Here is a 24,317-nt window from a genome sequence, read left to right as displayed (position 1 = left end):
TGCAGGAGGCAAATTGTTGGCACTGCATTCATTTAGTAATATTCCCTTTATTTATTTTTCTTCTAGAATGGTAAAAGAAATTCTGATTTCTAGTCTCTAGTATGGGTCAAGCTTTAACAAAACATTGACTCCTACTAGACACCCCCCTGGTGGCATCACAGGGGTTATTTTCATCACAGGCTGAGCAGCATCCCTCCTGACGAGTAAACTGAACTGTCTTTAAAAAAAAGAATGAAATAAAAGTCTTTAAAAAGCAAAAAATAAAATTAAAGATCAAACATAAAATTCGCAGAGCGAAAATACCAATTTCAATTCAGAGCTGAACCTTTTGTGTGTGCGTGTGGTGAGAACCTGCAATTGAGACAAAATATAGCAAATTGGTTGACAGATGTGGTTTTCCTTACACTGCACTATGCTCCTCCTCTCGTTACTTACTGTACTGAATTGTTGTGTGCAACAATATAAAAAAACAAAAACAACTCATAAATAAAAGTGTATTTATTAACATGACATAATCAATACACAAACAAATTTGTCAAAGTCCTGAACATAGACACTTTAAAAAATACAAAATATACATTTATGTATCTCGTGAACAACTATATCATAGTCCATCACCCCCCCCCCTATCCCATCCCACCCTACAAATCAAGTGACAGAAGCTTCAGCTCCGAGCATGTGCGTGATGATGTCATCAGCTCTGCAGGTTGTACCTGAGGCTTGGTAGAGTCAAGTCCTCTTGTGTTGTGAACTAAACAGTAGAACTAGAGACAACGTGTACACCGATCACGACAGAGCATTCACTGGATCTTATTCATGCAGCATAGTCCATATGTGTGTGTCATGACGTCAAAACACAAGTATGAAACAGGGCCGATAAAAAAAATAAAAATAATAATGTAAAAACCATAAATGTTTTCTTGCATTGTGATTATCGTCTTTAAAAACCACCTTCAGTCGTTCCATGCGGACTACGCTGTCCAGTCAGAGTGATGGCGAGCAGTGGCGTAACACCAAACTGTTGACTTGTACCTCTTCACGTACACACAAACACTTTAAATGTGGATCTTAAATGAGCATTTGTAGTGATGTATTCACTAAAACAGGCTAGCAGAGGTTTAAACGGAGCCATAGCCAAGATACTAAAGATAATGAGGTCACAAGTCCCAATCATGTTTGACGCCATCTTCAGATTTAGTCTGTAAGTGTCTAGACAGTTATTTAGAATAGGGTAAACGATATTGATAAAACGCTCATCACAATTGACACTTCCTTTACTTTCCACACTGCCACTAAATGTCCTCCCGGAATAACTATTATCTAATATTTTGGAGAACAAGAAAGCGATTTCAGCGAGAAGCAGACAGAAGGGTCTACAATGTGTTGAAAGGGATGTATCCAGGATGTCGAACAAGTTCAAAAGATAAAGCTAGAGGCTAAAGCCCACACATTACAGTGTCAAAGGGAGTCACCACATCTCCATGGTGATCGAGACGCAACAGTTCCTGTAAAGCCGGTTAGGACTTTATTCACAATCATTCCAAAGCTAAAGCAGCCCGTGTTCACATTCAGTAAACAATCGTCTTCTTCCAACCTTTCTGGGTATCGAGTGTCACTATTCTACAACGTCTGACCCCGACGAGCTCCAAATCCACTGAACCAAATCGGAAATGACTGCACGACAGTTTATTAACCACAGCCGGACCCTGGTCGGAGCTGGCCAATGCTACACTACAATTGGCCAGTCTGCGTTGGAGGGCGGGACTTAGCAAAGGGCTAATTATTTCTGTCGGACCAAAAGATTTTAAAAAGGGAATACGAAATTTAACAATATGTAAATGTGACTTGATTTCCGCAAAAATACAAATTTGGAGAAAAGAAAAGAAATCCTACATTACAGTATATATAATTTGATATCACAATATTAGTATAAATATCAATTGACTCATGTTTGCCCCGATACCTCCTAGCAGTTAATCCAGCACTGACAATAATTACTTTCATTGCTTAATATTTGTATAAAGATAAGCTATTATGAGTGGCATAAAATCATGGTATTTAGTTCTTAAGTAATTTATTACCAAGTCATACCATCATCCCACTTGTATACAGAAGCAATATCAAAAGCCGTGTCCATCTGAAATTATGACAGCACCACAAAGAAGGCTGGTCTGATTGAAATAGACCGTCAGTGATACAGACGTCTGCTGATGCTGCACATTACAGGAACTGTAGGAATTGAAAGGCCTCAACACAGTAGATGAGTGGGGACACTCGAGGAGGATCAGGAAAGGAATCCAAGGATATGGAATATTACGGTCAGCAGATCAAATATTGTCTATGGAGTAATTGGGGAAATTTACTGAAATATTCATTTTTTAAAAAGTTTAAAACAAACATCATGAGCTCATGTCTGTCCAAGCGCTGCGAGCTGAACCAGCCAGACAGGCTGAGAACAAAGGCGACTGAATGATACAAAGCACCTTTCAGAAAGCTCTGGAACATTAGCACAACCAGAACAAACATCGTTATGTATCCAGCAAATCTATCGCTTTATGGGAGAGACTTGCTGCGACCGCTGCACAGGCGGCGGCGTGCGTTCACGGTAGCATGCCGGCACATTCTTCAGTTCGATAGATGTGTACAAAGTAAATATTTTAATGCAGATACGCATGTAGAAAACGCGACTGATCCAAATGACTCCGTAATCTTCGGTCCTCGTGTTGCGACAGGCTCAGCTTAGCTCGGGAATTTAGAAAAACAACAACGCAGCGTTTGTTGCGAAACGCAAATCAAATAATTGGCAACATTGTCAACCGCACATTCACACTTCGAGCCATTTGGCTCAAAGGCTGAATGATGGAAAATAAGCTCAGGAAAGACTCTTCGTCATATCTTCTCAGAGGTAGTGTTAAACCCTATTCTGTCAATGCCAAGCAATGAAGCAACACCACATATGGAGCCCCAAAGTGTGCAATATTAAATGAATACAAAAAAGACAGTATGAAATAAATAATCAAAGGAAGACATTGTTTAAAATATCAACCAAAATTACTAATAATAAAAAATGAACAGAATTTTATTGGAAATCTTTTGTATTTCATTATAGATATTATATATTCAAAAGTCTACCATTACTCTATCAGGGCATTTTTCCCCAGTTTTTGGTGACTTTTCAGAACAGTGGTGTCGTCACTGCCCTCTCATTCAGTTCCTGTTATCTTCCGTTAGCTAGAACGTCAACAATATCAAAGGACAGTAGTTGTGAATGATCTAACTCGAGGCTGCTGCTGTATATAAACAGACACTAAACCTCTTCAGCTTCAAAGAATTAGCTTTACGAGACTTCTCATGCAGCTGGCTCGGTAGCCTGTGAGCCGGTAGCCTGTGAGCCGGTAGCCTGTGAGCTCTGTTTATTAGCCAGCATCAAAGTGGTGTTAGCGGTGTCGGTTAATTGTCGCTCAGCGCGTTGTGCATCCCTTTTCGGGGAACACCTTTAGGTGGAAACTGTGGCAGAAGTAACTATGAATTAACAAGCTGACGTTAGCTGCTGCCGCTAACACCGTCTCTTCACTTAATAAAGCCCACAACCAGTTAGCTGAATAGGTAAGTAGCAGGTGCAGTGTTTATGTGTCCAGGTACTGCTGACAGCACACGGATCGGGTTTTGACATTCTTGTTTTAGCTAGCAGGATTTACCGGGCTAAATATTGTTGCTGTCGTTGAGTTTGTTAGCTTAAGAGGCAGAAGGCATGTGACTTGCTGTGAGGGTGACACCACTGCCATCAAAAGTGGAAAAAGTAAATGGTTGCAAAAGAAAACGAATTTAATAGTATCTTGGATAATTAATTAAATAATTTTTTTTACATATCTTACATAATTGACTTATTTATTTCATAATATAACATTTGTTTATTTAATATTGAACACTTCATTGTTACTTTCCTTCTCGTGAATAACGATTGGACCGGCCTATTTACGACACGGTTCTCATTGGCTGACATTACAAATGAACGTCACTGAAACATCCTTTGTTTTGGGGCCATGCACAAAGTCTCTCAGAAATGGAGAACGGAAGTGATAGTAAGAAAGCATAAACCTCTTCAGAAAACATTCCTCATGCCGTTAAAACTAACTAAAACCAGACAATAAATAGTTGCCTATTTTTGGCTCTTTTCTATTAAATGGAAATGAATGCTTTGGGATTTTCAGACCCAGGAGTTTAAACATTTGCGTCATCCAGCCCCCACCATGACATATTATATCGACTCCACCTGATGGTTGCAATGCTGTTGGTGCTGAAGTGTTAATGTACGGTTCTGCAGTCTTTGCATTCTGCCCTTCCCTGGTTTGCAGAACTAATGGTTCCCAGTATTGCCACAACTGCCTCAGAATGGAGAATTCATCCCCAGCTTTGTTTCAAACTGCAGCTTTTGTCTCTTCTGGTAGCGAACTCGCACCCTGAAATGGACAGAGGGGACAAAAGTTAGAGCTTTTGGTCCAGACGGGGTCACAATCGGCTGCATTTTTCACATTACGAGAGAAATTCTAAGACTGATCGAATTACAAAATAATCCAGAAAAATCAACGCTGATCCCTTCTGCCTTTACCCCCCCAATCCCCCCAACCCCCCCCCTGCATCATTCGGCCATTTGTTGCTCAAGAATCTCCCATGACTCCAAGTCATTGAGTTTATAGGTTCAACCCATCGTTTTAGTTCCCCCAGTGTCTGGGTTCATACCGTATCTCGTGTAGCTTCACCACTTCGTTGACCATCACCACCAGTAGCGGGGACAGAGAGACCAGCAGCCACGCCATCAGGGGTATGTCACCAAGGTTAAAGGCCAGGCGGCTGTCCCGGTCACGCCATAACTGGTAATCCACTGTGGCCTGAACCAGCTGGCTTAGCAGACTGGAAGAAAAGGAGAGAGTGAGGGCTGAAAATGAAGTTAGACCGTGACAATGGCAGAGCAGACCAGATCCACTTCTTCCATTCTTGCCTTTCAAAATAAAAGTTCTAGACGTATACAGCACACTGAGTAACTGGGGGACCAGAGGGAACTCAAATTCACCAAGACCATTTTGCTTAAAGGAAACTCAAAAAAAATAGCTACCAGTAGCTTAGACTATACAACTATGTTCCTCGGTCAGACTGCCAGACGATGCTCTGGGTCAACAGGAGCCTTGTAGTTGGTGCTCTGCCTGCGCAAATCGGTTCTGACAATCTATTAAAAATCACGCATTACTGCTGGTAGGAATAGTTTGGATGCAAAATATTCTTAGCTGAGCATTCTGGTGTTTATCCGTTGCAGGCAGGAGATGATCACTTACACCACAGGTACAGTGAGACACCACCAGGTATTGCTGAAGGGATTCTTTCTCCACAGAGGTTGAGACCGGTGGACGTAACTGAGGGAGATCACCACTGAGGAATTGAGACCAACAGCAGAAATAAATTAGATTTTAATAATGATGATAAATCATGGGTGACCATGAATTATGAGCGGTACCCTACCTGTGTGTAAGACGAGGAACCCTGCCATGACCTTCTGAGTCAGCAGCAGACCGTTGGACAGCTCGCCGAACCAGTGAGGAGCGTCAACTAAAGAGCTGCAGTCAAACAGAAAACACATCATTCACTGCGTCGACTCATCCTGAAACGCACTGCGAGACTAACAAATGAGCCTTGGAACGTCTCCTACCTGGCTGCGAGTATATATACGTGAGTGGTGTTGTCAGCTGTGCTGGAGTTGCTGCTTCTGCAGCAGACCTCCTGGAGAGTGAAACCGAAGGCCAACAGGTAGGCACACACCGTCATGCCAAACTTCAACAGGAAACAGCCGAGGAAGTAGTTCTGGGTCTGGTTAAAGGAGGACGACAATGATGAGGGAGTTAGGCTGATTGAAACAACAGGCTTGTTAGGTTTTCCTTCGTCTCGTCTATTCGGTAAACAGATATATGTCTGCAATTGCAAAACATTGGGGCTGCACTAAATGTAATTGTTTTTACTTTCAACGTTTCTATTGAGAGTTTACGATCAAGCTCAAAAAAGTGAGATTGTTTTGATTTTGTGGTTGTATGAATGTCATTTATTAGAGTTCTGCTAGTGAGCAAACTGTTCTCTACCTCAGTGAAGGGCTACACGCCAACACGCATGTTTTGAATTTAGAAATGATTGCTTCCATCTTTTGGACTCAGAACTGTATCCTACACAGCTTCAATGTAATCTAGTTCTTTAAATAGTAAAATACTAATAATATTAGTGTAGCCTGATCTTTATCAGCAGAAACATAGAAATCAAACAGAATTAATGGACATGCACAAAATAAAAGATGTGTAGTAAATAAAGTAAAAGCCAGAATCTTGTGAATTATCATTTAGTAATCATCATCACAACTTCATTGTCTTTTCATTAGATGCTCTTGTACAATCTAATGCAATCAAATACAATATCTGTAAAATGCATGTAGAAGTGCATGTGTACGCTGTTTACCTTTATCAAAGGCCTCATAGGTGTGGTTGATCATTACCATTATTAGGAAAGTGTTAATCCAAAATATCTTTTGCGCTTCATTTGCTTGTAGGAAGGGATCAGCAGTGCATTTGAAACATTCGACTTCTAGGTGATCCTACCTTCCTTGGGATCGCGTCTAAGTTCTTCCCTGTGGCAACCGTCATGGCTAAACTGTCGGGCGGCTTCCCCAAAAACGACACGCTGTCAACACAAAAATAAATACGGAAGCATGACATCCGGTACGGCAGTTTCTAAAGTTCGGTTTCTACAGTATGTAAAGCAGGTGTGTGTACCTTAGCAGTGGGCAACTGAAGCAGGACAGCCAGAGGATGTCAGTGGTGTTCATGGGAGGGGGAAGCTGAGCTAGACAGGCTAAGAACTGCAGAAAAACAAGTCATTTATTTACATCACAAACACGAGCGGATGACATCAAAGCTGGCATAATACAGCAGTGTAAACATCCACGTGACTGTGTGCGGTCTCCCGTCTCACCTGGATGATGACCAGACTGAGCTGACACTGCAGCAGGAAAAGGAAGCACTTGCGGATGCCGTAGGTCGTGTGTCGCGCCTGGAACACATTCACCCGAAAACGCAGATTAACGAATGCATTCGATTACCCGCTGTGACTGAACTGCGTGTTCGTGATGTGTCTTGACCTGCTCGATGAGCTTGACCATGCTGACGCTCTCTCCTTGGTGGAAGGTGACGGAGCAGCCCAGACTGTTGAGCTGTCCCGAGAGCCTCAGAGGAGACAGACCTTCGGCGTCTCGGTCGCTAAATCCTCCCCCGGTGGCGTAGCCGAACGTCTCCCACGAACACTGAGAGGGGTACAGAGGGTCCAGAGCGATGCTGCCAGAGGGTTAGGGAAAAAATTAAAATATGGGCCAAATCGGGATTATATGTACTACATACTAGTGTATTGTAATGGAGGCAAATTAAATGTAATTGGTAATAAAACACATTACCACATTGCCAATAAATTATTTAAAGCAACGCTGGTAAAAACAGATACAAGTGGAAAGTGGAGGAAGAAGTCCATTACTCTCGTTAGAGGTAATGAGGATCTGCACTAGGCTCTTTTTAGTCATCTGCTTTAATGGCTGAACTCCTTAAGTTGTCGTTTTATTTTTGTATCGTATTCACCACTCAGTCCTTTGTGTTGGACGAGGGAAACAAAAAAATATAGAATCCTAAACTATTGGTTCTATTCATGGCTTGATACCACTAGAGGTAGATGAGAAACTAAAGCTTTCAACTGAATTTCACAATCAAATGCAGGAATATTAAATATCATGGGTTTTGATTGATTTAGTGGTTCTAATGTTTTGGGATAAAAAAAAAAAATCAACCATTTAGGTTTCAAATCAGCATCGGTCAAACCCAAACCACAATAACGTCAATTTACTAAATGAAAAAACAACAACAATGAGCAACATACTATAATGATGTCCGTTTACCTGAGGTCACTCTGTAGAAACAGGCGGCTGTTGCGGAAGTTGGCGGAGCTTCCCAGGCAGCATGTAACCTCCCTGTTCTCCTGCATTATCTTTATCATCTCACACATGGCTGTGAAGAAGAAGAAGAAAAAGTGTCAATATTACTGGAGGACCGAGACAGTCATTGGGACCAGGGTCGGAGTTTCCCTGGCAGCCATGGCCGCCGCGGCCCCCGGCGTCGGGCCTCCATGTCCTCCTGACAATCACGAGAAACGCTGCGCACACTAACCAGCGGCAGGTTCCATTTTCGGTGTGAACCGCTGGAAAACTGGGCCATTTATATCCTGCAGTCCTTCCAGAAGGACGCTGTTGATCATGACCAACGTTGTTCGCAGACGTCAGCACAACGAAATAGGAACAATGAACAACTTACAAGCATCAGTTATTTGTAAATACAAACAAATCATTTAGTAAAATAAACATTTCACTGATAAAATCATCCTGAGCCCTGAAGATACACTTAGCATGTCCGCAGACTTAAAATCATTGTTTTCATGTGATGGCCCTGCTACTGGGTATTTATTTTAGGGTGTCATTGCTTTTCCTCATCGGAATCTACTTCATTTCAAGTAACAGAAGAAGATAAAGAAAAAGAGGAAAGAGGGCACTTTGGAACGGGTCCAGACAAAAGTGTGCACAAAAAGAGTGGACTTGCGCACAAGAAGGGTGACTTATTATGTTTTTTTTAAAAACGCGTGAAGAGGACTCACTGTCGGGGGTGCAGTCTGTGAAGAGCGGCACCAAAAGAGGCACATTATCGATGTTCTTCAAATGAGGACGGACCTGGTGGATGCCACGAGGTAGCTTGGCCTGAGAAAAGATCAAAGAGACAACATATTGAAACGAAATCCCTCACGTTTAAGTTATTTTTAAGACATTGTAACGTGCGTACAAATAATTCAAGCAATACATCATCTGTTCCAGAAAGCAGAGGACAGGAAGATCGGTCTGTATTGTGACAGATAGCGTTACGTCCTCTATTGGAGAGAGAACTGAGCAGTAGCAACATTGGTTTAAATAAAACTTATCGTTACCCTGTTGCAGTCCTCCAGGAAGCTGGGCACGTCGCTGTCTGTGGGCTGGAAACTGGCCAGGTCAGAGTGGGCCTCCTCTTCCGGCAGCAGCGGACCTTCTGCTTCGTCCCGGGAATCTGTGTCGCATATGAAGAGAGACGTCTAAACGCTTTGAGACCCTCTCGCACAATTTGGAACTAGCTAACACAGGGTGCACTTGTTGAGGCTGGATTTTAAAAAAGGAAAATGGATTTGACAGCCACCTCAACACTGATTGGACATCCACATAAAAGGTCCCGGAATACGTGGGTTTAATATCGGGTTTGGTACCTTGGTTCAGGTCTTCACGTAGGGAGCCCTGACCGGGGCTGGACGGAGCGCCGTCACAGGGACTCTCTCCGTTTGGAGTCAAAGAGATGTGACAGTTCCAGCCGGTCTCTAGACCCATCTTCTCTGCAAAGACCTGCACAGACACAAAAGCCACAGAAGTTAGGTACTCACACTTTTTTTCTGATGTGCATCACACTGTGTGTGTATATACTGATATATAATCCTTTTTCCAAACTTTAATGTATATTCTTTTTTTAAGGATGAGATATATACGAAAACACATAGCTCTACGCAGACGGCAACCTCCTGTTGTGACAAGTGAAGCCGATGTGGAAGTGTCCTAAACCTGCATTCTCTCAAATGACCATCAGGGGGCAACTCTATTGATGTATTCCCTCAGTAAACATTGTAAACATGAGTTTGTGGTCTCAATCTCTAGTTTCAAGTCTTCTTCAATACAGCATGATGTTCATTTAGTAAATGATGTTCCATTTAGAGTCAAACAGAACATAAAGCAGCACTTTAATTGACAGGTCTCGGCGTCACTGTGTCACTCTACCACATTCCAAACAAAAGTCCACAACAAAAGAACAATTGCATGCTGGGTCATGCCCTGAGGAAAGCGTATCATCCTCACCACACCATCAGTCTGGCCAAACTAACCAACTCGGTACTATCGAATGTGTTCACCTTGCTGCGGAGCTCATCCTCCATGGAGAAGTAAACAAACCGGATGCAAGCGGTGACGAGGGCATCAATGAGCCGGACCGTGTCCAGCCTCGCCTGGAACTGGGAGGATACCATGCCCATGAAGATCTGCCCACTGAGGGCCTGGACGCAGTCCTCGCGCTCCACACCCTCACCTATACCCTCTGAAGACATGGATAATGAAAAAGAAACAGAGACGAGGAAAATGAGGGAGAATTTGTATCGTTGCGTTAACTATGCGTCCTTCTGTCCATTACTCGTACCGTCGGAGCTCCAGCTGTTTCTACAGGAGTTGTGTTTGATGGGGGTGGTGGAGGGCAGCTCCACCCCGGAGAAGAGGCAGGGGCCAGGGGCCAGCTCTACGCACTTCCCATTCAGTTGGCCAGACAAGGAGACTTGCATGGGTTTGTAGGCAAACGCTGAGCAGTAACCGGACAGACAGGCACGCTGGTAGAAGTCCAGAACCTTCTTTCTGTTACGGGAGAAGGGACGGTTAGAAAAGAGAGAAAGACCAGAACTAGACTGCTGGGGGCTCAGGTGAAGTCTTTGATTCTTTATGTTTGACTGAAGCTTTGCAGCTAAATTAAAATGATGAGTGTGAGAGACACTGCACCTGTCTGAGCCTGAGAGGGGATAGATATCGGTTCCATCCCAGAAGTCGGTGCAGGCTTCCAGGATGAGGTCGGCTGAGCCATGCGACAGCATCTGGACGTTATCTGCAAACAGGAAGGTCAGAGAGGTCACGACAGGATGACATAACAACATCTTCCTCTTGGTGTGTGTGTGTGTGTGTGTGTGTGTGTGCGGACTCACTGGAGGAAGAGTCTTGCACAAACAGGGAGATAAGATGCGAGATTGGAGGCTGACGTTTGGTGAAGTAATGAAGGTGGCGGGAAGTTAACTCCTTGGTCTTCTCTCCTGATGGCAGCTGGTACAACGCCAAGTGGTTCTCCTGTTTAAACAGCTCCCTCGCACCAGGAGTGAACCCTGATACACACAGACATACAGAGAGGAAAGATTTGTTGTCCAATAGATTTGAAAAAAGCCTTGTGATCTAGTACTGAAAACTCATTTCACGTCACACACAACACAAAGTTCATTGGATTTGGATGATGCGTGTCCATTTGTCCATCAAACAATACAATTAGTGTACGACGAGGAAACGGGTTGTGAACAAAAGAAAGTCCTTTCGTTTATTATCTTTCTGACCAGAGACGGAAATGTCTGCTCCTTGGTGGAAGGAACTTTAAAAAACAACGAATTGTTTTGCCAAGTGAAATACTCCCATCCCGGTACATCAATGTGACATAGGAACAACCTGTGGCCCTACGTTATCATTAAAACCATGATCAAAGAAGTGAAGACATTTACTTCCTCCTTGGGTGAAACCTAATCAATAATTCATCCTGCGTGGCACGACAGTCGCATCAGATATTCCCTCTGAAGAAGTCACAGTGCCAGGAGTTCACATATGAGTTCTCCATCACTTCCCGCTCACCTATGAGCCTGGAGAGCTCGCAGAGTCCCCAGGGGACGCAGACGGGCAGCACTGTGCCGTGGCTCTCCTGCAGGGCCAGGTTGGACAGGTGGTCGGAGAAGCGGCAGAGCTGCTGCGTGACGCTGGCGTTGCAGAGGTTCAGCATGATGTTGAGGCCCAGCGGCTTGAGGGACGGCAGGTGGCACTGCCAGGAGAGGTCATCGAACTGGATGCTGGCCGGGTTCTGCTGGTCCTGCGACAGGCTCAGCATCTCCAGGTGGTAATCGCACACAAAGTCGTCCGCCTCCGCGTCCGGGCAGCCCATCCCAAAGTCCTGGAGGCACAAAGGGGGGGAAATGACACAGCATGAATCGTGGACTCAAATAAGACGTTTCCCCCTTCTTTCATAACTATTCAACACACTTGAGAAGTTCTCTCTTCCATTTTATTTATTCATTTGTTACCTGGGCCTGGTCATCCTCGCCTCCCTCGGTGTCGTGGCTGAAGCTCACGTTGGACCCCGAGTGGTGTTTGATGCGAGTGTGCGCTGGCTGGCAGGCACGCCGCAGCCGGGACGTGTCGGTCGAGCGGGCCGTGTCGTGCGACGTCTCACTGGGCTCAGGGCCCTCCCCCAGCTGGGCAGAGGACTCTGCTGGCAGACAGAGCAGAGCCTCCGCCTCCTGGGCCTGGACAGCAGTGACACAACGAGTCAGGGATGGATACGATACGATACGATACGATACGATACAATAACACACACACACACACACACACACACACACACACACACACACACACACACCTCATCCCTATCCTCATCGATCTCCATCCGGCAGTAGGAGCTGACAGACAGGTCGTCTCTGAGATCGTCCTGGCTGTTGTGAGGCGGCTCCACTCGTCCACTGAAGAACAGCACGGTCTCCGGACTGGGGTTAGGCCACGACAGGAGGCCTTGCTTGTCCACACAACACAGCACCTACACACACACACACACACATACACAAAAGATTTACAACACTCGTAAACCTTTTTCCACATGTGTGGATGTAGGCGTATTAATTGTTTGTCCTTTGTCGAGCAGCTACATTGTTGGAAATACAACAGAAGAGCGTATTACATCGGTTTTCGGCAGTGCCGGAATCCTCGTGCATGTGAAGGCATTTTAAATGCAGGCTCCACTTACAAGGTTATCTATTATATAGAGGTAATTACAGAATGTGAACTGTGATAATTGTATTTATGGTTGGCATGTTAACATTTGAAGTTTTACTTCATGAAAATCCTTATATTATAACTTGAAGTATTGATTTGTGCGAAGCTAATCCACAGATCAAACAACAGATCTGTAGAACGATCACCATAAATCAACATTTTTCAAATTACATGGTCACCTCTATTGTACCGGGTGGTCAGAAATTTGACAACCTGGAAGAATAAATCCCAAACTAACTGCATAGCGAGATAGTTAGTTAGTGAAATATATTATGCGTTGTCGTTTGGGTGAATGAACCCTTCAATCTGAGCAACTCTCTGAATGGTGAGCAACAAAATAAGAGTCTGTGAGGAAGTCTGCCTCGTCATTCTGCAAAGCTAATAATGTGAACTGAAGTGTATATAAATGAACACCCTTTTGGTACACGTGTATGTTGCTTAACGCACTGTGTAGACAATCAATGTGGACCTGGCGATGAGGTTACCATGAAACAATCACAAGTGAACATTTTCAAATGAGATATTTTCCCGGATCACGGCCGTAATACTCACAGTGACGGATCCCAGAGTGTGTAAAAGGCTGGAAGTATAACAGAGTGTCTGAGACTCTCCCTTCAGGACGCCAACCAGGTGTCTCCACACACAACGCAGCAACTCCTGGACGCACACACATACAACACAAAACACACAACAAGCAACACACACACGCGTTAAGTCAGAGAACTGCTACATACTAGAGGAAAAGGAAATTCAAAAGGTATGATTAAAATGAATTTGTCATAAATATAGTGATTCAGTTAATAAAATGGCAAAAACAAGCAAATTGACAGCTCAGCCTAAAAGCCTCAACAAGCTGGAAACAATCACAACTGGCCCCTTCCTTGCCTCCTCTCTTTATCAGACAAAATGAGCTCTCTAAGAAAACATGTCCATCGGGATGTAACACAAAGCCACTATTCAAAAATGTGATCTTTCAATTTGAGAGTGACTTATTGATTTTATAATGCTTTCCTTTAGCTTTGCTCTGCTTCTGCTCAAACTGCACAGACTACCTGTGCTCCAGCCGCTCTCCTCGCACTGCGTTGCCTCTGTGTGCGTGTGAAGCCATTGCTTTCAGATTCATGAGATAGTTTCTATGCATTAACTAAACATATTCAGTTAGCTTAAAATCATCCATGTTAAATCACAATATTCCTCAATCATTCAAATGTTGCTGTGATTGGCTCAGTCCAGCAGGGACACGTCTTCAATAAATAGGTGGGGATCAAAACTCCACATGGCCAACAGCCAGTGGGTGAGTGACTATTACGAATTGATCTGCCCAACACAGATTTCATCAGCATTTGGTGCTGTGACCAAGTCAAAAACCTTTTCATAATAATTCCAAAAGGAGGTAAGGAAGGTTCACAAACCCTAAATAATTACCAGTATAGAACCATATCGGGGCTGATTTCCAGTCATGCAGTGCAGGCAGACAAGCAGAGGTGGAAGACTCTCTCAGGATCATCTCTTCTCTATATCTTACACTTGCTATGCATTCGTTGGGGGTGGGGGGTGGGGGGTCAATGCCAAAGCCAGAGACAATCGATGGTAATCTACTGATTTTGTTTGTTCTCCATCGAGCACTAAGCAAGGCAACAATGGAGGACGGGGATCGGATTTTGGTCGGGAGCGGTGTGAGGTCGGGGGAATAGAAGCATTTATGAGGTGAGTGAATTAATTCTAAAAGAGAGACAGGATTGACTGGAAAAAAATTACCGTAGTTATTTAACAAAACAAACCATGCAAAACAAACAAAAGAACAAAAAGGGACAAAAAATAGTTAAACTAAACGAATGATCTTAATATATACAAAAAATGTATGAATAATGATTATGAATAAAACGACTGGCTTCTACAAACTAACCAAAGAAGACTGGCTCTCCGTCAAGTCATGTTGACTCATAATCGACGGATGGAAGAGAGACCAATAACAACATTTTAAAAAAAGGGAGAGAAAACAACATGTCGTGCAAGATGAATGAAAAAAAGTTTAAAAAAATATATCGATTTTTTAAATATAAAAAGAAAAAGATAGCGAACACGTGGAGAATCAGAGAGGCGGTCTGATCAGAAGATGCACATGGGGAAGAAATCAAAGATGTAATTGAGATGGAGGGTAGTGGGAGGGTAGCGAGAGCTGTGTCCGGGGGGGGGGGGTCCAGAGAGGGAGTTGCAAAGGGCGAGGACAGCAAGCGAGTGAAGACAGGCGGTTCAAGTGGAGTTGGTAGCCAAGCGAGTGGAGGGAGAGGGAGAGCGAGACAGTGAGAGGTTATACCTGGGAGGAAACCACTTCGGTGTAGCTGCTGAGAGTATCCTCAGAGAACTTAGCAAGCTGGGGCGAGAGAAGAGTCTAGTTAAAACACAGAGGGAGGCCTTCGCTGTGTCTCCTCTGTGTGTGTGTGTGTGTGTGTGTGTTATGGGTTTCAAGATCACTGTAACTGTTTCTGAACCGAAGGTGCCAGTAGCGTTGCACAAGTTTTGGTACAATTTGATTTGTGTATTTAGCTTCTTGGCGACCTGTATGGACCTGTCGAATGTTGCAGGGCTGCGTTCGTTTTAACGTGAACGTGTAGTACAATCCTTGTACTACACGTTATTTATTTAAAAATAAATAATTGTGATCTCGGATTATTGTTGTTGTTGTAATAGTGTGGCCCTCGGTGGGCATATGTATGTGTGTGTATGTGTGTGTGTGTGTGTGTGTTGGTAGATATTAGTTAGAACACACATCCTCCATGTTAGAAACTAAAGCGGCCTTTTTCTGCCAGTGCACATTACATTTTTACTTTGTGCGTGCCTCACCAGACCAGCTGGCGATGCGCGGCTGAACTCGGCGAGGACCCTGGCCTCTCCGAAGGCATTCAACAGCACCCACATGACGGGGAAGAGCAAGGGCAAGATGGGCAGAACTCCCATCAACTGCGAACACAATTTCACACTCTTTACCCCTCTGTGCAGTCAGCTCGTTGGCATTTGTGACCTCTTGAGCCACATTCGGTTTAAAATATAATAACCGACATATAATGGAAAAAAGCTAGACTTATAGGAACATCAATAACCTTTTGTGTTTATAATTCAAATATCAGCTGGTCGACTGTGTCCATATACAAGTGACTAATGTAAACCAAGTACGCACTTTTATAGCTTTCAATGATTGTACCTGAAGTTGAAAGAAATTGTAGCAAGGAGGGGTGAGGCTGGGTGCGTCACAAAAATAGCGAACAGTGTTCACCACCAGGAATGCCGCCTGAAAAGGGAGAGATCGTTAAGATACCAGGTGAGGCAAAGCTGCAATATATTACACGCGGCTGTTTTCAGGGGAGAAAAAGGGATTCCGAATACATCGCAGAGACAATTAGGAAGCTCTGATCTTCTTAACTGCTCACCAGAACGACTGGACAGACTAACTTGGTGATCACCAGCTGCACTGTGAACCTCTCATTATCCAGCACTGTGATCGGTCGAGCCAACGCCAACTCCAAACTGTTCCTGTTTTTAAACAAAGAAGACAAGTGATTAAAAGTTAAACGACACTATTTTTTTCCTGTCATCCTCATGAAGATCTGACAACATCCAGGGGTTGCTGTCGAGTGCCTGAACTCTATTAAAAGAGCTCAAGACTCATTTTTATCCAGAAGAAGAAAATCTTTTCTTTTTATGTAACCATGTAGAATCCTATATTTGCATTTCATCAACATACATCCCTGGCTAAGAGCTTATGTCTGTATATATGAAATATATGGAGATATTGTGGACATTGAGTTATCTTTGTAAACCCTTTGTGCATCCAGGATGTCGTATGTGTACAGATTGTAACTTCACACTCCACACAAACAGTTTCTCGGCCCGACATGGACGGGTTCCCTACCTGACTATGTCCAGCACTGGAGTCCGTACCACTCTGAAGAGACGGTGTTGCTGGGGGCTCTGCGGCCCTCTCTTTTCATTGGCCCGTGGGGAAGGAGGAGGGGAGAACGGGGGGAACAAATCTCCTGGCTCCAACACAATGTGCTCGTCATCCTAAGGAGACAATATATATATATATATCATGAATCAAAGTTCAACTCAAACTTTTGAACGTCTTCAAGTAAAACTTAAATTAAGGAGAAAGTTGAGTCTGGTGCGTTCAAAAAGGAATCTAAATACCAGTACTCAAACGAATGTCAATGTATTTAATATGAGCAGAGATGTGTTGACAGGAGTTTGTCAATAGCTGCCGTCGATAATTTCTGTTCATCCAATGCAAAATCGTCTGCATTTTACTCACGTTCCATATTGGGACTTTTACCCCCGCACCTCAAAACACGTGTGCACGTCCGTGTGTGTGTGTGTGTGTGTGTGTGTGTGTGTGTGTGACCCGCACGGGCTGACCTTAATGCCCCTGAGGGAAGCAAACGACTCCTGGCCGGGCCTCAGCGCAATGATGTCTCCTTCTACCAGCAGACTGATGGGGAGGTTAACCAACTGGGAGTCCCGGTAGGTCCAGTGAAGGGACCACGACGTGGACGAGGGCGTGTACAGATCCGGGTACAGTGATGGGGACCACCGCACTTCACCCACGCAACCTGACAGGTAGTCTGGAGTGACAGGCATAGAAAGTCAGCAGTTCGGGAGGGAAATTATTTTTCATTAATTTATAAACACCTGGACATTAATAGCGTGTATGCATTCCCAGCAATATTTATGTTAAATGTTAAGTTAGACAGCAGTCACTCGTGAGGATATTCGCGATCCTCCTGATAATGGGAAATCATCAAGATCAACTTATTGACTTATAATTATACAGTGTTTTCTATTGCGGTCCACAATAAAATCCCATCCCTAATCATTAGCAGAATACATATACTAATGATTTGCCCCCCCCCACCCCCTCCAATATACAGAATAATTGCGTCTTGCCAACTTCAACAGGACCCCCACCCGAAGTTGACTGACAAACAACAGGCAGACACAAATTTCCCCATAGATGTCGGCAGACAAATGTGTTGGGGGGATAAAAAAAAGTTAAATGAAGAGGAGAAGCGCAACTTATAAACAGGGATCATCTTGTGAAGGAAATAAAAAAACGGCATAGTTCAAGTCAACAAACCCGACTCACCGCTGAGCTGTGTGATGATGCTGTTGAGACGCCGGACCATCTCGCTCCTCTTCAGCCGCTCCTGACGTCCGACCAGCAGCAGGTTGAGCAGGAAGAGGAGGAGCAGGGCTGCGGCGTTCATTAGCTCGATGCCAGAGCTGTGGAAGAGCGAAGGAGGCCGGCGGGGTCAAATTAAAAAGAAATTCAAGGACTCCCTCTTTTGGCGGTTCAGCACTTTTTCACACTTTAGAGACACGTTTTGAAATGATCTTAAAAATCTATTTCGGAAAAGAAATGTCAGCAAATATATCTAAATTAAAAACAAATATTGCAGTTTCAATTGGTCTGCCAGTATTGGTGAGTTAGTTAACAGACTTAACTAAATGGTATTTGACAGAAAGGAAAACTTGTTGACAGCAAGAACGACAGCTGGGCTTTCTGTAGCTGCCGATTCATCACAGCGTCTCACTTCTGTTCATCTTGCATTTTTTGTGAAAATAATACGGTGGGCAAGAAGATGAGCCGTACTGAGACGGACAGAAAAACAAAAAATGTAATAGGTGGCACTGAATGAATTCCAAGGTCTTTTAGATGTTGTCCCTGTAAAGGATGCACTGCTCCAACAATGGTGATGCGACTGTTGGACAACTCAGACAGAGCATTAGTGGTGGGAACCACTACGCACAGGAAAACAGACCTTACAGAAGAACAAATATTTGCATTATCACACGATCTTATGTTCCAGATCCGAACTCGGCTGTGTCTGCGTGCGTGTCCACATTTCAGAGTGACCAGCCTGAAAGTGCCGATTGGATACATTTTTTGGTTCAAAGAGCAGCTGTGAAAAGGTGGGTGGACACATTGTATTTCATATAATTCTTCACAATAAAAGTCCCTTGTTATCTTTGCAGCACACTCTTCCTCTGTGCAGTATTAGTAAGTAGACTTATTATTGAAGAATAGCCGCTAGTTTTGTGATAAACACATGCTCCTATAAATTCTTCACAATAAAAGTCCCCCGTCATATTGTTTTTTGAAAGTTTTTCATTTGAAACAGCACAATCAGGAGACAGAAACTTAACAGGATAACTGCAGCGGGTCTCAGCTGTGCTCCAGCCCCTGGTTTCCTCACCTCTGGAGAGAAACTCCCATGTGGGAGGAAGATGATGGAGACCTACGTTTGATAGATTGTGTCCACAACTTGTCCGTATCTCACCTCGGCATGCGGTCTGATCAGATCCCGAACAGTTAAAGCGCCCCGGCGCGATTCGGATGACAAGTTGCTTTAGAAAGCACAAAGTGTAACCACGGCGACAGATGTTCCAGAACAGGATGGTTCGGCTGAAAGAGGACCACCTACCTGCCCCTTGGCTGGCTGCCGTAGCAACAGAGTAGTCCCAGCACCACCAGTAGAGTGAGGGCAGCTCCCGGCCAGTGGAGACAGGAGTGACGGTTGCCATGGTAAAGAAAGCTATGTACCCACTGTTCCTATGAAAAATTGAGCACAACAATACGCATTGCGTTATGTAAGGCACTGAACACGTGGCCGCAATATTTAAAGAATGATCGAGGAGTGGATAATAAAAAAAGAATCATGGCCGTCTGTGTGTCTTCATGTTTTCACACTCATGATGTCACGAGGATGACTAACTTTGCAGATTTGGGTTTAGGTTTCTTCATTAGATTCTTTTGTTCGATCCAGGTGAAGGCTTTAACTTCAGGGAGTGACTGTACTCAACTGAAGACCACTGATATGGATGTGCATGTCTAGCCGTGCATGTGCACCTGTGCACACACCTGTGCGGAGGCTCGCCTGCGCTCAGGCCTTTGGTGCTGCTCCAGCAGGCTGCTGAGCTGGTCCCGCAGCTTGGCCAGAGCCTGCCCAGTGGACAGGCCCAGAGTCACAGCTTCCTCCTCCTGCAGCGACACAAGGAGAACAAGAGAACAACCCCTTCAGTCTCAAAACTCAAGGAGAGGCATGACGAATCTGGCAAATACAAATTTGAAGACTTGAACCCAATCCCAATGTCCCCCTTAAAGGCCTTAAACCCCGAACCCTCAGGTGACTTATCTGACGTCACCTGTTAAATGGTGGAGTGTGAGGGACTGTGAGGACTTGAAGTGGTGTAAATATAATAATAATGATGATTTTCAGGATAAGATTACATAACTCAGGCTTTTCGGTTCCACAAAGCAAGTTTGGCAAAATCACCATAGCAACACATCCAAAAACTTGAACCTGCTCCAGCGCAGGCTAAGTTAAGTTAGCTGGATAAGCTGGCAGCTCCCTTCCTCAGAGTTCCTATTGATAAAGGAGTGATATTAGTTAGATTAACGTTTCATAGGGAGAGAGTTCTTATCACGTCATGATGACTTCTCGAGCCATCAAATCGCCCAAACAAGGCAGATTTTGTCAATCGAAAAAGGCTTGCACAGCATTAATGTGTAGGGACATAATTTTCCTCAAATTACATTGCTATAAAAACAATCATATGTCTTTGACAATAGGGGTCATGAACATTGCAATTGCCTGCTGTAGGCTAATCATGTACTGTACAATAACAAAGTACGACACGAGCATTGACTGTCTCACAGAATGTGTGCAGAGCCTTGCACTTATTTGTGAGTGGTACATTGTTGTACAGTGTGGTACATTGATGTACAGTGTCGGCGATGCAGAACATTGGGAAAGCCGCTGCATGCTGTGCTGTTCGTAAAGTTCATTTAGCGCTTATGAAACTTATGGATGTGTTCATTACATTCCCCGGCCATGTCCGAGCAAATGCAATAAAAGAGGGCTTTGCGGGGATCGAACCGGCTACCTAAATCAAGAGGGAAGTATAGTCATTTTCTCATAGACTTCTATACAATCGTCAGTAGAGAGGATGCAAGTTTTAAGACACTTCCCTATCGGATTCACAGGTTGCCAACTCAGTAAAAAAATGTATAATGCGTAAATAAAAAGGAAGAGGCTGTGTATATAATGGAGAAAGGGAAACACCACATCTAATGTCGGTGGGAAAGCGACCTTTCCCACTGTGACAATGTGCATGTGTCTGCAAAGGACTACACACACACACACACACACACACACACACACGCACGCACACGCACACGCACACGCACGCTTTTGAGCTTTGCATCCCACACAGGCGAGCTATAAATATCTTCCCGTTTCCCCAGAGTAACAAAGCCTCAACAGAAATCCTCCAAACAGACGTAAACGTGCAGAGAAGAACTGGGCATGCCTACAATCTGGGGGGGATCTAGAAGGATCTAGATTAACCTTGGACGCTCACATACAAATAAAGAGCATTATACCAACATGCAAACACTAACACTGACATAACTACAGTGCATCCGACTGACACCATCACTCACCTGACAGGTCATGCTGCGTTCGTTGAGCCCATGCTACACGTAAACGAGAAAGACAAACTTACACTGCTCTTCTTCCTGAAGAAGCACCCTTCTCCCATTCTCAGCACCATGACGACCCTGCTCTGCTTTGCTCTGCTCCACTGAAATCTGCATCACCGGCACTGTGGGCTACGAGGGCAGTATCCAGCAGCGGCCTGCGCTTACGTGACGAGAATCGCTGCGCTTTCAGAGACTAGTTGTCGGAGGTGTGAACCAGGTCCCGACTGGAGCCAGCTCGTGTCTGCAGTCGGGAGAGAGATGCGGCAGGACCTCACCCTGATTTCCCTCGTCACCAGGGCCGCAGATCAACGAGAGGACAGCGTCAGTGCACACTGCCAGCTGGCTTCAGATTTAAAAGCACCAGGTCTGGGTGTCTCTCTGGCATCGACTGAGCCTTGTTCGGTTCAACTCAGTTCAGCGGCTGGCCTGGAAACTAAGCAACAAAACCCGACTAGAGAGAGAAAAGGAGGGGTGTTGAAAGAGGGCCAGACATAGTGTGCATGCGTATGTGGGGGGGCTCTTTTGATGCGAGGAACAATGACAACCTGGCCTGTATAACCCCGGCTACGCTACGTTCCACTCTTGCCAGCTTAACATATTTTGCAATGACGTAGGGGTGCAGAAAGGAGCAACGGGGAGAATAGAGGCGCTTCAGGGAGGACAGCTTTCTGAACGCAAACCAGGAAGTTAGCATCGCGCTAGTTCCCTCGACAAAAAAAAAAACATTGGATTATTTCAGCAAAAATAAGGTCTGTGGCAAACGACCGTTTGAGACGTCACCACCGCCAAGCTAAAGACGGGACCAGTATTCTCCAATTCAGCCACTTGTTAGCACCTTTCATCATGAGACGTGTAAACACTTTAAACTTTCACAAGAGAGGTATTTTACTGATGTATATAAAGTCGTAGAATCACAGACCTCAATACAGACACCTAACCAAAAAAACCTGCTGACCTCGAGACGAGGGAACCAGAAGGTCAAAGAATTGCTGACTCATTTGCTGGATTTTAAGACTCATTCCAGCAGCTCTGAAATTCAACCAACATGGAGGAGAAGTCGTTTTGGGTGCTCAGAACAACACACAAGCGCACAGCATCTGCTAAAGGATTGAAAGCTGCATGAAACAGCGACGAATGAATGAACCCCCGCGATGAGACCATTTATGCCGATCAATACGATTTTTTTTTTACTGATATAGTAAAAAGTAGTGGGGTGGACAAAATAAAAGAAACACCTGCCAGTAAATGCAACACAGTTCAGCAGCAGCACAAACCTTCAAAATGACCAACCATGGATCAACCCCTCTCGAAAGGGGTTTTGACCAACAACTAAAAATGATATTCATGACAGAGGGGATTCATTGCAGGACTGTCTGTCTGTGTGTGTGTGTGTGTGTGTGTGTGTGTGTGTGTGTGTGTGTGTGTGTGTGTGTGTGTGTGTGTGTGTAATACACCCCCCCCCCCCCACACACACACACACACACACACACACACACAGAAAATACATTACAGAAAATACATATATGAAATCATACAACTGAAACATTCATCGTGTCAGTCAACACCATGTTACCAAGTAATTTAAAGAAAACACCTCTTGGACATCTCGGACCACCGTGTCTCCGTCAGAAGGTACAGTTATGAGCTGTAATGATTGTACGAGACAGAAAGCTTTTCTTTGAGCCCCTTGAGCAACAGCTCAGCGGCAGCACGTTTCCGCTCCCATGCTGTTGTGAAATGCCCTCCAACGATCTATGTTTAACAAAAGAAGTTTGATCATTAAACCCGTTCTGGTGGGCTTGACCGAAACGACCCGAAAGAAAACGACCAAGGACAGCGAGTGTGAGGCTGTATTTCACAATGCAGTTGCATCCACTTTTTTACCACCAACATCAAGTCAACACATCCGTGAGTCTACAAGGACGCTTGTGCCAAATAAAAAATAAATTAAAAAACAGGCAATCCTGAGATACCGCATTCACAAGAATGGGACGTAGCTCAGTTTAGCTCTTAAATTGAATGGATTAATTGACTTATTTATCTGGTTCTTCTCTAATGATTGTCAGTGCTCGTTTGAGACAGCCCTGAATCAGAAGTTTACAGGGGCCTCGAGGCAATATTTCTGATTATGCATCGTCTTTTTCAGAAATAAAGCTTATTTTGTTTCCCCTAAAAAAACTTTGGAAAAGCGTGAAAATCTGCTAGAAGATGCCGCAGTATAGCTGAGCACTCCCCTCTGGTCTCAATCCCAGTAAACAGCTCTCAGCCCAAGGGGACAGTTAGACGGCATTGTTAGGCACTGAACTAAGCGAGCAAACTCACCCGCTTCTTATCCTGCAGCTCCATGGCAACCGCAACCACTCAACATGCTCTGCTCCTCAACCAGCCACCAGCACCTGGCAGGGCCCACGTCGGTGCTGCTCCACGAACGCCAAATCCAGACGCTGGGGGCTCTCGACGAATCCCTCTCCAGCAGGCGAAGTGGCTCAGATCGAGAACGGAGGAAACTGGAGAAGAAGGCAGGCGGGTGCGGCCTCGGTCCTCCACCTGGCAACACCTCCTGCCCTGCCTCCTCTGCCAGTGTGACAGGAGGGGGGGCACACAGGGAACTGTGGGATTTGAGGGTAGGGTTTTTTTTGGAGGATTAATTGTTGCTCAGGTGCAGCACAGGGATCCTCTCCAGAACAATCATGTAAAGGTCTGTTGATAAATGACAAATAACAAGAATACATTTAAATAAAGCAGGTCTAACTGGAATTATACGCACATTGCACAAGTTTGCAAATGGTCCACATTAGGCTGTTAAACACCATGGAGGTTCAAGTTAGCTCCAACGCTGTCACGCTGTGTGGTGTAGGTCCAGATGTTGGCATAATAGATCTATTGAAAAGCAGACCAAGGCCCCCCTGGATCTACCGACCCCAGGGGCTCGCCACTCACTCTGACCACATAAGCAGCTTCCCCTGGAAAACAAAACCTGCAGGATCTCCAGAGTCAGCAGTCTCCATTGGCAAAAGAGTTGGCAGC

General features: G+C 44.6%; 1 protein-coding gene across 7 annotated transcripts; it reads right to left on the bottom strand.

Annotated features, from left to right (window-relative positions):
- Positions 1–480: 480 nt before the first annotated feature.
- tmem94 (transmembrane protein 94) lies at positions 481–23,723 on the bottom strand. 7 transcript variants are annotated; one of them, XM_034557889.1, is made up of 31 exons: positions 23,613–23,723; positions 19,656–19,787; positions 19,231–19,358; positions 17,892–18,028; positions 17,165–17,370; positions 16,662–16,813; positions 16,180–16,282; positions 15,954–16,040; positions 15,572–15,712; positions 15,069–15,125; positions 13,304–13,408; positions 12,342–12,515; positions 12,004–12,225; positions 11,561–11,873; positions 10,876–11,049; positions 10,676–10,778; positions 10,326–10,534; positions 10,045–10,226; positions 9,355–9,487; positions 9,046–9,161; positions 8,722–8,821; positions 7,973–8,081; positions 7,172–7,364; positions 7,006–7,083; positions 6,807–6,892; positions 6,633–6,714; positions 5,702–5,859; positions 5,515–5,609; positions 5,331–5,424; positions 4,741–4,911; positions 481–4,460 (listed from the first exon to the last, which is right to left on the bottom strand). In XM_034557889.1, the coding sequence occupies exons 1-31, from the start codon at positions 23,634–23,636 to the stop codon at positions 4,388–4,390; spliced, it is 4,137 nt and encodes a 1,378-aa protein (XP_034413780.1). In that variant the 5' UTR covers positions 23,637–23,723; the 3' UTR covers positions 481–4,387. The 7 variants fall into 7 exon arrangements, with proteins under 7 accessions (XP_034413780.1, XP_034413782.1, XP_034413781.1 ...); XM_034557891.1 differs by having other exon boundaries at positions 15,596–15,712; XM_034557890.1 differs by having other exon boundaries at positions 19,668–19,787.
- Between the last annotated feature and the right edge of the window lie 594 nt (positions 23,724–24,317).

This window comes from Cyclopterus lumpus, chromosome 19 (assembly GCF_009769545.1).
Source record: "Cyclopterus lumpus isolate fCycLum1 chromosome 19, fCycLum1.pri, whole genome shotgun sequence".
NCBI classification, from domain to species: Eukaryota; Metazoa; Chordata; class Actinopteri; order Perciformes; family Cyclopteridae; genus Cyclopterus; species Cyclopterus lumpus.
This window is presented reverse-complemented; position numbering and strand designations above follow the sequence as displayed.

Excerpts from the sequence above, each read along its gene's own strand:
- tmem94 (XM_034557889.1), bottom strand. The coding sequence starts at position 23,636 with ATGGAGCTGCAGGATAAGAAGCGG. Across the intron at positions 15,713-15,953 it reads ACAATTTCTTTCAACTTCAG|TTGATGGGAGTTCTGCCCAT; the intron begins GTACAATCATTG and ends TTGTGTTCGCAG. Across the intron at positions 9,488-10,044 it reads AGGATGAGCTCCGCAGCAAG|GTCTTTGCAGAGAAGATGGG; the intron begins GTGAACACATTC and ends GTGTCTGTGCAG.